This window comes from Indicator indicator, chromosome 8 (genome assembly GCF_027791375.1).
Source record: "Indicator indicator isolate 239-I01 chromosome 8, UM_Iind_1.1, whole genome shotgun sequence".
Classification (NCBI taxonomy): Eukaryota; Metazoa; Chordata; class Aves; order Piciformes; family Indicatoridae; genus Indicator; species Indicator indicator.
This window is the reverse complement of record NC_072017.1, coordinates 36,142,462-36,156,996: the sequence shown is the minus strand read 5'-3', so window position 1 is coordinate 36,156,996 and position 14,535 is coordinate 36,142,462. Positions and strand designations below refer to the sequence as shown.

The following is a 14,535-nucleotide window of genomic DNA, read 5'->3' as shown; positions in this document are numbered from 1 at the left end:
GTGGAGACTGCACTTCCTCCTTCTCAGGCATATGGCAGCTGACTGTCTCTCCAGATGACACGAACTCAGGTTTTCATAGCTGTCCTTTTAAAGAAAAGGGCCAGAGAAACTTCATTTTGAACACTGGTGCCTAAAATGCTTTGTATTCTGCAGCGCAAACCATATTCTGCAAGGAATACCTAAGAGTCATTGCCAGGGTGAGGACCGCAAACGCTGCACAATTATTTATAACCTTGAAGCGTTTTCTCTCCAGACTAAGGGAGCTTTTGCACTGACTTCAGTCAGACAGGGTTTTCCCCTTGCTTTGTCTAGTTTTCATGATTATTTAAAAGCAAAGGAAGTATATTTCCTTATCCTATAGAAGGTAGAGCTATGAACTCACTTTTCTTGCTGTGAATGTGTTTGCAGAGATGGTTCCCAATAAAAGATCCACCTTGAAAGTGTATTGTGATTTGACGGTGTTCACAACAGTAATTTACTTTCTGTTCCCAGCAGAGTTATTCTACTCCCAGACACTAATCTGAGTACCTACCTGTAGTTTAATGCTTTGTGAACCACAGGAACTGCCAGCTCTTTCCAGCTGGATAGTATTCTTAAATTAACAAAAAACCCTCCATACTGATAGAGTTAATAGATCCAAAGGGAAAACTGGTTTGGCAACCCGCTGTTCATCCATCACAGTAAACATATTGATCAAAAAGCCAGAAGAATCTCACTCTGGAACAGATGTTAAATAGCCAATTAGACATAAAACTAAAAAGCAAAACCATCAGAAAAGGGGTGGGGAAAAGGCAGAGATAAAAGGGCAAGAACAGAACAGTCTGCTGAAAAGGCTGGACATAGAACAAAGTATGTGTTAACAAATCTTTATTCTTCAAGCAGTCTTTGGCGCTGCATTCAAATTACACAAAATCAAGGCCTGGAGGCTTCCTGTCACATTGATTTAGTGCTGCTTTGCTGACCTCAAAGATTACCTGACGTTGTTTTGATGCTCTCTTTTGTATTCCTGCTACTGGTAGTTCACCAGACAATATCAGTCATACAGCACTGAGACAAAATCCATACAATGTGAGGTTAAACTGACTGTTCCCCAACTAGTCGTGACAAGACGAGAGGGCGCGGCCTGAAGCTGCTCCAGAGGAGGTTTAGGTTGGATGTTAGGAAGCACTTCCTCACAGAAAGGGTAATTAGACACTGGAATGGACTGCCCAGGGAGGTGAAGTCACTGTCCCTGGAGGTGTTTAAGGAAAGATTGGATGTGGCACTTAGTAACATGGTCTGGTCAGTGTGGTGGTATTAGGTCATATGCTGGACTTGATGATCTTAGAGGTCTATTCCAGCCTCAATAATTCTGTGATTCTGAACCTTCTTTAATCATGTCTTTTGTAAGGTACCAGTTCTATGGATCAGGAAGCCTCCTTCAAAATAAAGCAGGGTATGGCATTTTCATGCTATCTCCAAATGTTTAGAAGGAAACACTGCTATATAATTCCATGGTAGTGATATGAGATAGGGAGGGAAAACGTGAGGCCCTGTGTATATGCACACTCTGTGTGGAGCAGGAAACATAATACACTTCCCCTGAAATGGCAGGAGTCAGCAGACAAACACCAAGGTGGATCTAAGGCTGATAGTTTGCCTTAAGGATGTGGTAGAACAGGAAGACTCATAGCTGTGCAGCCTTGGGAACTACAATGTACATGCTGTGTCCTGGGGGTAGTTCTTTGTTGTTCCGTAATATAAACAACACACATCTATGCGTATTTTGGGCATTTTTGTGCTGCCCTTTGAGTCATTTGGGAATATAACTTATTTCGTATAACTTACCTATATGAGGAATGGAAGGTGGATCAAGTTGAACAAACTTGTAAAGTAGATCACTTTAAGTTCCTTTAATCTTTGGGTTTATACTTTCATAACACATGTAAAATGTACTAATTAAAGCCAATGTGGTTCAGAAATAGTAACTACTCAGGAATGTAATTGATCCACTTGCAGTCTTTCAGATGACATTTTCTGTGTGTCTTCCTGGTGCCAAGGAGAGCTTTAAGGAGACACTGCCTCTTCCCAGCAGGACACAAAATGTAGGTAGTTCTGTAAGAAAAGGTGTTGCATTTTAAGGTGTTGAATAAGATGTTCTGCTGTAGTCCTAAAATGCTTGCTGAAATCAACCAAGTGGGTCAGGAGGTCACATAGGGTCAGAGTGTGAATGAGGTTTCTGAAGGGAAAATTGGTTTTCTGTCTGCAGTACAAGAGGTACCATCAGCACCGGCTGGCTCTGCATGCAACAGGGCAACACAGCTCCTGTGTTTGTTTTGAGGGGTTTGACTCTCTTTCCACCAGGAACAGCTATGCCCTCCCCCCAAGCCACAGCTCCCCACACAACTGCTCGAAGAGTGGGAAATTGTTTCTCATGACATTTTTGCTGGGACGAGGAAAGCCTGAGTCAGGGCTCACGTGTGTCCTGCAGCCTTGTTGGTTCAGAGGGACCTCAGTGAGGTTTTTTTTTTGGTTGTTAAGATATGAGTTTTCTTTGGCTCTAGCAAATCATGAGAGCTGGACTACTGCATGCTTTAGAAATGTTCTTCCCCTGGTGGTCTAGGAGTGGATTATTACTTTGAAACATGAATATTTATTGCATTAATAGCACAGGCTTCTGGGACCATTAGCCACACAGTTTGAGGGAACAATCTTTGGAGGCTGCAGTGTATGTATCTACAAGGTACCACTCTGTGAATCAGACCTCCTGAACAGTAGTGTTGTTTGAGGTTGAAGAGTTAAAAATATGTTGTTGCTATAAAGGGCAGAGGATGGTGCTTTTCTCTGGGTCTGTGGTGTTTGAAGTTGAAGAGTTAAAAGTAAGTTGTTGCTATAAAGGGCAGAAGATGGTGCTTTTCTCTGGGTCTGGCAACAAAGTGGCTCAGAGTTGTGTTATTTTATCAAGAAGAAGGTTCGATGAGAAAAAGTGAATTGTTGAACTCATAATGGCAACTGAAATAGTTTTATTGCAACTATTGTGAGTTTTGCTTTCAGGAATGGTCTGTGCCACAGCAGTCACTGACAGTTGAGAGTTTTTGGTGAGATCAGTCTGAGACAGGATCCATGTCTGGAACTGTCTGAGAGCACAGCATGATTTCCTCTATGGGATAAATTAACCATGGCTTTCTACTTGTGCACAGTGAGGTCCCTCGCTATCATCTATGCTTGTGTTGAGCTAAGAATAGAAAAAAGCAACATCAGCACTGCTGTGGGAAAACTCCATTGCTCCAGATGGCTGCTGATAAACTCTTTTCTCATTTGGGATTAAAACCAAAATAGTAGTAAATGATGCTCATTTCCCATCCTCATCTTAATGTATATATTTGCTTAGCAGCTAAGAGAAAGCTAGGCTGAAGTTTGTCCTTTAGACATGGATTTGTCTGAATGCACTTGAGAAGGTATCAGAAAGCAGTTTAATTGCCTTGCAGGGAGAAAAACAGCTCACGAAGAGTTGGGAGTTTGTTTGTTAAAAACCTTTGACCTATTCCTTTCCCCCTGTTTTTGCTTTATCATATTTCCACTGTTGTGAAGGTTTGTATCCTGTGAGATTGTGTTAGGTCTTCTTGACTTTCATAGAGAGGATCTTCATTCTCTCTCTGAAGAGGTGAGTAGGACAAATTCCATGTGTGATGTATTCATCTAGCTCTATAGGCCACATGTCACGTGCAACTGTCCCACCAATGTTGATCTGCTAACAGCCAAATCAAATGTGAGATCCTGTCTCAGAATCAGGCCCAGGCAAGGAGCTGCTCAGTGACGCACACTCTCTGTAATCAGACGTGACAGCAGGCGCTTCGGTCGAGGCACATGTTTGCATTTCCTCATTTATTAGCCTGCTTTTACTTGAGATCAACTAATGTCTCAGAGAGAGAAAAGCAAAACCAGACCTGCACCCCTGTGGCTATTTCGTATGTTTGCTCTATGGGGACAAAGTCCTTGCTCAGAAAGATAGTTTTGCCCTGTCCCAAAGCAGGACAGGAAGGAGAGGCTCTCACCATGATTGGGCCAGTTAGTTGCTTCATCGTGCCTGATGGCTGTGGAATATTAAGCAATAGGCACAGACCCAGGACCAAAGAGCAAACAAGCTCTATTGTTCATCTCTTATGTGGAGGCTGGAAACTCTGTCCTCTTGCCTATAGTTGAGGCTAGTTTAAAAACCTAGTAAGCACACTGGTTGGAGAGAGGTCAGCTTCCACCTCCTTTACAGATATTATTTTAAAACTTATATAGGTATAATCAATGCGAATAGAGAAAATAACCATTTTTCCCTTAAGTAATAGACCTAGTTGCAGTCCCAGTTTATTTGTGGTAAGCTGGCTCATAGGCATGGTATAAATACAAATGGTTATGTTGGTGTGATAAAAGAAGATGTGTTTTGACAGCAGAAAAAGGCATTTCTGCTAGATGTGATGGCATAATCTAGTTGCACAGGTATTTGCATAATGTATTCATAATTAGGGATTCTGCATGTACAAGACTGAGTAGCATCCTAAATTTGATTTCTAACACATTGGCACCTAGGGGGCAAGATCTGTCCTAGGATAATGTATGTGTCCATTTTCTTGAGCCTCTGTCTCACCTTGGCGGTAGCTACTGCCTCTTTGCCAGGTGGGAGAGAGCGATGAAGGATAGCCCTGGTAGTTGTACAGTGTTCTTACTAGCTGTGCTTTCCTCCTGTTCCCCAGCTCAGTCCCCACTACCATCCCAAGATAACCGTATAGGACAGAAGCTGGCCAAGTGTCCAGTACAGCAAGTGCAGTAATATTGTCAATTATGTGGTACGTGAAACTTTAGTTCTTGAGTGCTGCTCAGTGTCCACAGTAATGAATAATCTCCATGCTGTTTCTTCTGTTTGGAGTGGTAGTAACTATGACGTCCCATCAACACAGATTGCACATGAACTTTATAATTAGTTTTTAAAAAATTAACTAACTAACTACTTCTGGGGAGAATCACTACTGATATCTATTCTGCAAAATCACTTGTTTAGGGCATAGCTCCTCTCAGTGTTGAAGGAAAGTTTGAAGCTAGCAGTGTCTAGAACTCCTTGTATTGGGTAAGTGATGGCACAGCCTAGGTACCAATGCCAGTGGCTCTTCCTGCCTTTCTGTGACACAGATAGTACAGCATGGAGTAGCTTCAGCATAGAAACAAAGATACCATAATCTGAGCAATGAGAGCCTGGTGACTAAGCCACTGGCTGGAAATACTGTCTTCAAATATTTGAAGGCCATGATGAAATGCAAGCCCTTATCTCCCAAAGCTCAAGGAAGCGTGTCTGCTATCAGTCTACTCGCCACTCTTCAGCACATTGCAGCATCTGTCTTACTCTCCCCTGGAGTGCTTGTCCATTGTGTTTTATAGTGCCAGACAGAGACACTTGGACTGACTGACTCCATAGAACAACAGTCCCACCACTTAGTATTGCTCCAGCCTGCAGTGAAACTCTGTGGTTTAGAATGGCCAAATAAAAAGTGCAGGGTAGTAAATGGTTCCAGCAAAATTATCAAGAAAAAAATCATTGCACTGAAAAAAGAGGCTGAGCTAGATCTCCTCTGCCAAAAGGGAAAGATAAAGGTAGAAATAAACCTCACTCCTACATGTTCCTCAGATCAAGGGAATAACACCAGCCACTTAGTCACAGAAATTAGATAGCCAGTCCTTTCCTCAGCCTTGCTGTAAAGTTAATACAAAGGAAAGGGACTTGGTGGAACTCCTGGGAGGACTTACTCAGCTATAAACTCCCCCCAACCCCCTTTTCTCCTTTATCATCTGCATTGCTTTCCTTGAATACTTCTATTATGCATTCTTGGCATTTTGAATGTAAGTTCAGGAAGGATGGGAATGAAAATTCATATTCTCTTTCCCCAAAAGGTTAATATTTACATGTTGCTATGACCTGGCTGGCAAAGGTTAGTCTTTGTGTACTGATGCAGGGGACATCCTGGCACAGCATGAGCAGCACCTATTTATTTATCTAGGCCAAATCTTCCAGCATTGCAAAAAATCCAGCACATCTTTGCTGTGCTTTCTTGGACGCACATTCCACAGTATCTGTCTTTCACACAAGGATGCAAAAGTAATTGGAACAATGGGGGAGAAAACATCCCAGCAAGGAACGTTCTTAATCAGACAACATATTCTGAAAATGTGACTCATTATCACAGGCAAATCTTGGTTATGTTGTGCTATGGGTGACTTGATCGCCTGTAATCTGGGCTAAAAAAAATTAAATTAGATTGTTTAAATGCAGCTTCAGGGAGTGCTACATATTTTATCTCTGTTTCATCTGGTTTCCCATAATATCAAAGCTGTGTTTAGGGGATGGAGATTTACGACCAGAAAATTATATGTATAACTGAAGAATGTGAAGAGATGATGTGCCTTGTAGAGTTAGTGATCAGTGCTGGGGAAGCAGATCTGGTTTATGGCTTGCTTTTCCTCTCTCCATCTGGGACTGATCTGTGTCTTTGTGTTGTGTATAGGAAATGTTCTCTGCAATTCTTTAAACATAAAGACTGTTTCAAGCTCTGTGGTGTAGATTTTGAAAACCTTGACTGATGCAAAGACAATTGCTAGCATGTACATTTTTACAAGTGTGTTTTCTTTATCCTATGCTTTTTTGGGGTTGGGTTTTTTTAAAAATAATACTTATTTATACCTAGATTGGCTCTGATACTGCCAACAATAGGACAATTGGGAGTACGTTTCCCCTCCTGTTAGCCAAGGTAATCTACACAAAGCATTATTTAGTTGGTGTTTTTGTGTGTGTTTGTGTCAATACTGAATGCTGCACAGTGGTAGAAATTACTTTTCTGGGATCAGGAGTTAATACAATGAATATCTAGTGACTACGAGACAGTTGTAAGGCTGTGTAGGCACTTTTGTTTCAAGCTCCTCGTGACTGATAGCTAGGATACCAAATTAATGGTGGTTTTGGAAGAAACATCAAGTCGGTAGATGGCATCAGGCATTTGCAAGAGGGTTTTTCATATAGGTGGCTGGCAGCTGGTCTTTGGGTCTTTTGAATGGATTTGCCAATTGTTGTCTGAGCTATATGTAACAATTATTTTTTGATGTGTGCTGCAGTCCACTTACCTTAGGTAGGTCAATATTTTGGCTTGTTTTTTTCATTTCAAAACTGGCATCTTTATTTAGGATGGGCTCGAGAGTGAAACTGATGCTTAAGTTATTTCATTTGCCTTGGCGATTTTTTGTTAGAATGGTCTTCTGTTACTTTTAGCATTCTGAAAGACAGAGCTCAGAGTTGGCAGTTAGATGCATACCTTAAAGTATCTTTTACATGTCACTCAGCCTAAAAGCCAAAAGTGAAACAGTCCCCAGATATGGTATGCGAGAGTGTTCATTAGCACTGCTGAGCATCAGGGAACTCTTTTATTTTAAAAGCTATTTGAGGAACCAAAAGAAAACTGCAAGTAGGCTTCTTGCTGACAAGTTGCAGGTGTATACCACATGCCCATATTGGAAAAAAGATGCGGTTATGAAGGTCTTGATGACAGACAAGGGTCTAAAATGCCTTCATCTCCAGGTTTTGGCTAGTTCATCTGCTTTTTATTTGCATTTCCCCCATCCGTCAGTATGAGTATTTTCCACACAGTATAACCATTCACAGGTCTGTATAAAATAATTTTTCTGCATTGTAAGACCCTTAGTTTTGTAAGGTCTCATTTAAGTCAGGGAAGCTTTAATTTTGTAGTAACTGTTTCATACATGGTACATCAAGGTTACTGAGTTCTTCCTGGAAAAATGAGGAAAGGAGTAATGGGATTGAGGGGAGAGCACTTTAGTTCTGCTTTGCTGGAATTGGTAGAACCCACTTATGCTTTAAGAGTACCAAACAGGCAAGGGATTGCATTTGTCTCTTACTGCTTCTCCTATCTAAAAGATATGGCCTTCTTTGATGTTCATCTTCTGGAGGAAGAACTCAAGAGGAAATGTTTATTCTTAGGGGAGAAAGACACATACGCCAGGTTACTCCAACAGCTGCGCTCCGGAATTATCTTCAAAGACGCATATTCAGAGGGCAGAAATAATGGGGCAGCAGCACTTGGGAAATATCCAGACAGCACTTTTGGTAATGTAAAGTATATTTTGACAGAAGCAACAAGGAATGAAATCATATGGGAAATGGCATGGTCCTCCTGCCATTAATGGTGCTAGAGAAACTTGCCTGGTTTTAGCATTGGACTTCATTTTTCTTCTGCTATTCTCAACAGAATGGCATAAAGACAGAAAAACAAGAAGCTGCCCATCTTAAAAATCAATTTTCAGAGCAAATTCTCAATGGCCCTCAGGTTTTCATTTCTTGTGAACAATATAATCAAGCATTGATTAAAAATGCCATTAAGACAGTAATCAGCCTACACTGAAAATCAGTTAACTGACCTTTTTGTTTGTGGAAAATAGTTAATTGAAAGAGTCATTTTGAAAACAGTAAAAGCAATACTTTGATCTATTTAAAATGATGGAGAAAATAATTTTCCATAAACTGCCCCAAATTTATTCTCATATTTTTTATCTAAAAAAATTTCTCAAGCATGACTTTGAGGAATGAAAAAGAAATTAATAAATCTATGATTAATATGCAGTAGAATTAGATGCAGACAGACAACACGGTTGTAGTTGTGTGGGAGTCAACAGAAAAGATAGTGGAATGTGGCAGTGTGTGTTGTTGTGTCTCCTTAAAGCTTCATGCCTTTTGCTTTTGTAGGAATGAACTTCTTTCTATTTACAGGAGCATAAAAAGCTTTCAAGCTTTTTATTTTTTTTTTTAAGCAAACAAAACAAACCCCTGGCATTTTTCCTTTAAGATAATGCTAGTTTTGATGAACATAGGAGAATTGAATTGTATTTGTGTGTCTCTGCTTGCAGGTAATTACATGTGCGAGACAGTTTGTGCTCTGTAATGTATTCCATGCTGGGATGTTGTTTAGCAGGTGACAGGTTTCAGGAATATACTAAGCCCATAACTGAGGTGAAGTTTATCATCTAAATGAAATGCTGACCAGTGATGGTTGTTGTCTTCTAAGAAGTCCAACTGGTGTGGACTAGTGGGGAGAGCTGCAATTGCAAAGGAGCTTGTACCAATGTGGTATACGTGTTTGCTGTGAGAACAGTTAACTCATTATCCATTAGTGGGTATTCCTATCAAAGGAAAATGCCTCCTTGGAGTTGAAATTTCAGTGTTACCTGTTGGAGGGTCTGTTTCAGGACTTTTTACTGACTGAGAGGATATTTGTGGCTCTGTTTACCCTTTACTGTGGTGTTTTAAGCTCTCATTTATGAACATGAGACCTGAACCCACAAAACCACGAGTTCTGTTGTGCAGACATGTTTGAGGCAACAAAAGATGAAATCACAAGGGACCTGGTTGTATCTCCCTGATCCTTTAAGTCCATACTTCCTCACCAGTGGCATGACTTTCAAGACTGCTAGATGGCTGCAGTGAAGCACCCCTACCTGCATCTCAGCTGTCTCTCTTTGTTAGGGGGTGGGTTTGTTGGTTTGTTTTAAGTGGGCTGCACCCAGGCCTTGCACAAAGGAGTGTGTCAGTGTAAACCTTTCTTTCCCCCTCCCAGGCCTATCCCTGCACCAACGATAAGGAATGCGAGGTTGGGCGGTACTGTCACAGTCCTCATCAAGCCACCTCTGCGTGCATGGTGTGCCGGAGGAAGAAGAAGCGTTGCCACAGAGACGGCATGTGCTGCCCTGGGAACCGCTGCAACAACGGTACCTTGCTCATTCCTTCATTCTCCTCCAGAGCAGCAGCAGTTCCATAGCATCTATTTCTCCAAGCCTTTCCAGCAAGAGTAATTTTTTCCAAGTGACTGTGCTTCTTTTTCTAAACCAAGAAAATTTAATTTTCTACTTCTTTCCACTCCATTTTCTTTTATAGAATTTCTATTTTTAGGGCATGTGTACTACCAGATATTTTCCTATTTTGGGGTGGGGAAACCCAAAATGCTGCTGCTGCTGACTGAAATCACTGCACTATATTCAATGTGGTTTGATTCACTGGAAGACTACACAGAAACCATATTTTAAAGGAAGGAAAAGAAACTTAATGAATCCTTGATCTACCATCCCTGAGAAGGATAACTGTACTGTTTGCATTCCCCTACTCTCCTCTGAAGACTGGAGAGAGACATCCTTAAGGCATTCCCCAAGTGCTCAGACCATAAGTCAGAATGACAGTGAGACTGTCTGACAGTGTGTGAAGCAGAGCTGCTAGAAGGTTAAGTTCCAGGTATCAGGGATAGAGGTGTGACTTAGAACTGAGTGTCACTGAGACCAAGCCCTAGCCCCTTCCTGTTCCTGGCCTCTATGTGTCTCTTGTTCAAATCTTTGACCTACTGTTTTTCCTCACAGGGATTTGCATACCAGTCACTGAAAGCATCCTTACACCTCACATCCCTGCTCTGGAAGGGCCACGCAGCAAGAAGAATGGTCACTATGCCAGCAAGGATTTGGGATGGCAAAACCTAGGGAGGCCACGCTCCAAGCTGTCACATATAAAAGGTAAGATCACATTTGTACTACACAGCTTTGCTCCTTCAGGTTACAAAGCATGTTAGTGCTGTAACCAGAAACAGGCAGTAATTTCACAGGGGCTGAACCTCTATTGTGAGAACTCACAGCATAACTCAGAAAGTGATGTAACATCAAGCAACAGTTCTTACCATTGAAATAACAGCTACTTTCTTCTCTGTCAGAGGCAGGCTGACAATCCATTTTCAGGTGTGCAAGACTGCACCCATCCTCCTCCTGTAATGTCATGTAATTAAGCACTTGCAGTTCTACTTACAATGCTGGAGCTGAATTTTTCCTAAGTCCTGTGGCAGGTACCATCAGTTACCCCCTTGAACCTTCCTAATTCATATCTTCCTTTGTATTTACACCTTTCAAATAGCTACAGCTGGAAATATCATCTCTGCTTTTCCTGAGCTTCATTTGACTCAGGACTGACTCTCTACTATCACATTTTCCCATGAGGTAAAATAGTTTGTTTGTTCTTTTTAGGGCATGAAGGCGATCCCTGCCTACGGTCATCAGACTGTATCGAGGGGCACTGCTGCGCTCGCCATTTCTGGACCAAAATTTGCAAGCCTGTTTTGCATCAGGGGGAGGTGTGCACCAAACAGCGCAAGAAAGGCTCCCATGGACTGGAGATTTTCCAACGATGTGACTGTGCCAAGGGGTTATCTTGCAAAGTATGGAAAGATGCAACCTCCTCCTCTAAATCAAGACTTCATGTGTGCCAGAAGATCTGAATGAGAATTGAGAAGGCAGTATTGAGTGACTGTGGCTTTGTGTATTTAATGCATTACAGCGATAAACAAGGACTGCAAATGAAAGCAAAATGGCTAAAGTAACAGTTAGGGTAGGAGTAGAAGTCATACCAAATGCATTTCTTTTTGAGCTGGTGATAAACACAAGGTGCAGCTGGAGTTCTCCTACTGGTCATCTCTCCTGTAAATAACTTCTACATTTTGTGGGAAATGCAAGTCTGCAAACCAGTACAGCGGGCATGAAGGTCACTTACCTTGCTGTGTTCCTTGATGTTTCAGGGCTGTTTGTGGGTTTCCAGCCTGGTAATGACTGCTAAGGAAATTGTATACATTGTACATAGGAAGCAGTGCACTCCAAGAAGACTCATCTGTCAGCAAGTTATTTGCCTCATTGCAGCTGTGCAAAATGGAAATAAAGTTACTGTGAATGTCTACACAACCTTGTCATTCAGCAAAGCAAGCACTCCTGCAGGACAAGAGTGCTCTGTTTTGGAGACCCAAATGAAAGAGGCAAAAACTCGCCCTCTCACAGCAGTTTGTCTAAGAAGAGGCATTTAAACAGGGGTTTGTTTCCTGTACGCTGGTAAATTGAAATGCTTTATGTAGTTCAATGTCATAGTATGGCACTTAAGAGCTTGTGTTTGCCTCAGTTTACTGCTAGTATACATTGGGTTGAACAGATGAAGCAAATACATGCATGCTGAATCCAGAATTATATACAGACAGTTGCTCATTAGTCTTAAATATACTTTCCTTGCCTACACATACTTGCATTATAGACGTTTCCAAAAGAAATATCAGTCTGGAAGTGCCTAAACTCAAAGAGCCATGAAGTTGTTTTACTTTTTCTGCTATAACAGATGATGTAGATGTAGATGGTTGTTGAAGCGTTTAGAGCATACTGCCACAAACATTTTTTTTACATTTCATTAGTACCAACAGGCTATTGATGGCACTCTGGAGAAGTACAACAGATTTATTTCTTATAGGCAGCACAGAAAAAGGAGTTGGCTCTTGTGAAAAGAAAAGGATGTTAGAAGATGGCATAACTGCAATGACTCATTAAAGTTCTTGTGATGTCACAGCATACCAGCCTCCAGCAGGTATTCATCCTGAACTTTATGTCCTCAGTCTGGACTGTCCTGCCAGGAATGATGGAAGTACATGGACTGTGGAAACAGCTGACATGTCTACATTGTTTGCTTACTGGTTAAAAAAGGACACTCTCTACAGCTTTACTTGTCTCCCAGGTCTTTTCAAACTTTTTCCATTTTACTTATTTGCAAATATTCCTTTGTATAGAATTTGATTAAGAGACCGGAAGTTTGATTCTAGAACTGATCTACTGCTAAATTGTAACTGCCCATAAATAATTACCCATTTTCATGTTTTGTAACACAAGGGACTTTTATGTTTAATCCATCCTTAGCAACACAGGTAGAACAGTATGTATGCTGGTAAATTGAAATGCTGAAGGCCATGTCACCCATACCTGACACTTTTTTGACCGATGGTTTATTTAATGCTATAGCTTAACTACACCGCCTGAATCAGACTTACTAACTAGAACGCAGACCTCAGCTAGGTCTAAATGAGAGTCTAAATAGGAAGAGCATTTCACATGCCTCTTTCCCTACTGGGGCTAGTTTTTACTAACCTTGAAGGACTGCTCACAGAGTCTTCTAATAGTCTCAGAGTTTTATCTTGCAGTCCTATAATTGCAATGCTGTCTTTCAGAGTTCTTCCAGCACAACTGAAACAGGAATAAGGCTCAGAAATAGCATAATTTCAAGATATTAAAAAAGTACAGAAACCAAAGTTGCAGGTGTTATTTACCATGACACAGCACATACTCAGCCAAAGAACTCTATTGTGGCTACAGGTAAAAGAAAATGATACCCAGTGTGAGGAAGGGGGGCTGCAGGAATGGGCTCTCAACAATTCTATTGTTGGCCTGTCATCCTTTTTCCTCTTACAGAACATAGTTATTTGGGATAATTTATTTACAGGAAATGTTTAATGAGATTATTTTCTTATAGAGATATTTCTTACAAAAAGCTTTGTAGCAGAATATATTTGCAGCCTGTTGACTTTAATGTAGAAAAATGTATTATAAGATTAAATATATTAAATATCCTTTCCTATTCCTCCCCAGTATTTTACCTATATTCTTTTCCTTACCTGCTGCTTAAGAAGAGTAGTTCTTTCTGGAAACAATCTATTGAAAAAACAACTACATATTTTAGCTGTACAAGAAAAAAGATCTGATTGGACTGTACTTGTGTCTCAAGGTACTACGTAAGCTGAGTTTTGGTAAAACATATAAAGGTCATCTTAAAATCCCCATGTTTCACTTCTACTAGTTTAAAGAGCTTCTCTTGGGACAATTTACCCATAAAAATTAAAGAGTAAGTTTTGAAAACAATGCAGCTGGATGCATACTGTTCAACCAACCAGGTTAAACAGAAGAGGTGGCCAGACACACGCTCCCGGGACAGTGATACGTACCATAGAGGCTCAGGGTGAGTAAAGCTGGTGTGGAGATCACACAGCATTTTGCCTAAAGTTGCAGCACAGAAACACACTTGTGCAAGGTCTCCAACTAGCAGATACCAGCATGAGCTCTAATAACATGAAGCACTCCATATGGCACAGCTGAAAATATTGCTACTACTGGCTGCCAAGTTCTGATCCCAGGAAAACCCCCACAGAGCTCAATAAATATTGCAAAAGAATGGCTGTGGTTATTGAGCAATGGTCTCAATATCCTTGTTGCTTGTTTCTGGTAGCCCTTTGCTCAAACAGATGTGCAGTTGCAGGATGGAACAGTCTCCAAGTCGCACTAGCTTTTGTACAGAAAGGAAAAGGTTTTGCTACTGTTACTTGCAATATTTGGTGGATAGGCCTTCAAACCATAGTAACACAACATAAAAACATAATAAAGTTGCGAGCATCTTCAGAGCCCAAGGACAGCAGTAGAGCTTGAGACTGCCAAAGCTGTCAGAGATTGAATCTGGGAGCAAAAACAATAGGCACAGGCGGGGTCCATTGCACACCACAAACACTGAGCAGCATAGCTGAACTGAATAGCATGCAAGCAGTTTTGCAACACTGAAGTTTGATTCTTTTAGAAGCCATTTGGTTAATATTTTGGGGGGAATATACATCTGTTTGAGAATAAAAGAAC

At 41.1% G+C, this 14,535-nt stretch overlaps 1 protein-coding gene across 1 annotated transcript in view; it reads left to right on the top strand.

Moving 5' to 3' along the window:
- DKK2 (dickkopf WNT signaling pathway inhibitor 2) overlaps positions 1–11,330 on the top strand; it is a 40,861-nt gene extending 29,531 nt beyond the window's left edge. Inside the window, exons 3-5 of the mRNA XM_054383185.1 lie at positions 9,639–9,789; positions 10,429–10,578; positions 11,080–11,330. Of these exons, the coding sequence (XP_054239160.1) occupies positions 9,639–9,789; positions 10,429–10,578; positions 11,080–11,330 (552 nt within the window). The remainder of the gene's footprint in view (positions 1–9,638; positions 9,790–10,428; positions 10,579–11,079) is intronic.
- Positions 11,331–14,535: the final 3,205 nt, after the last annotated feature.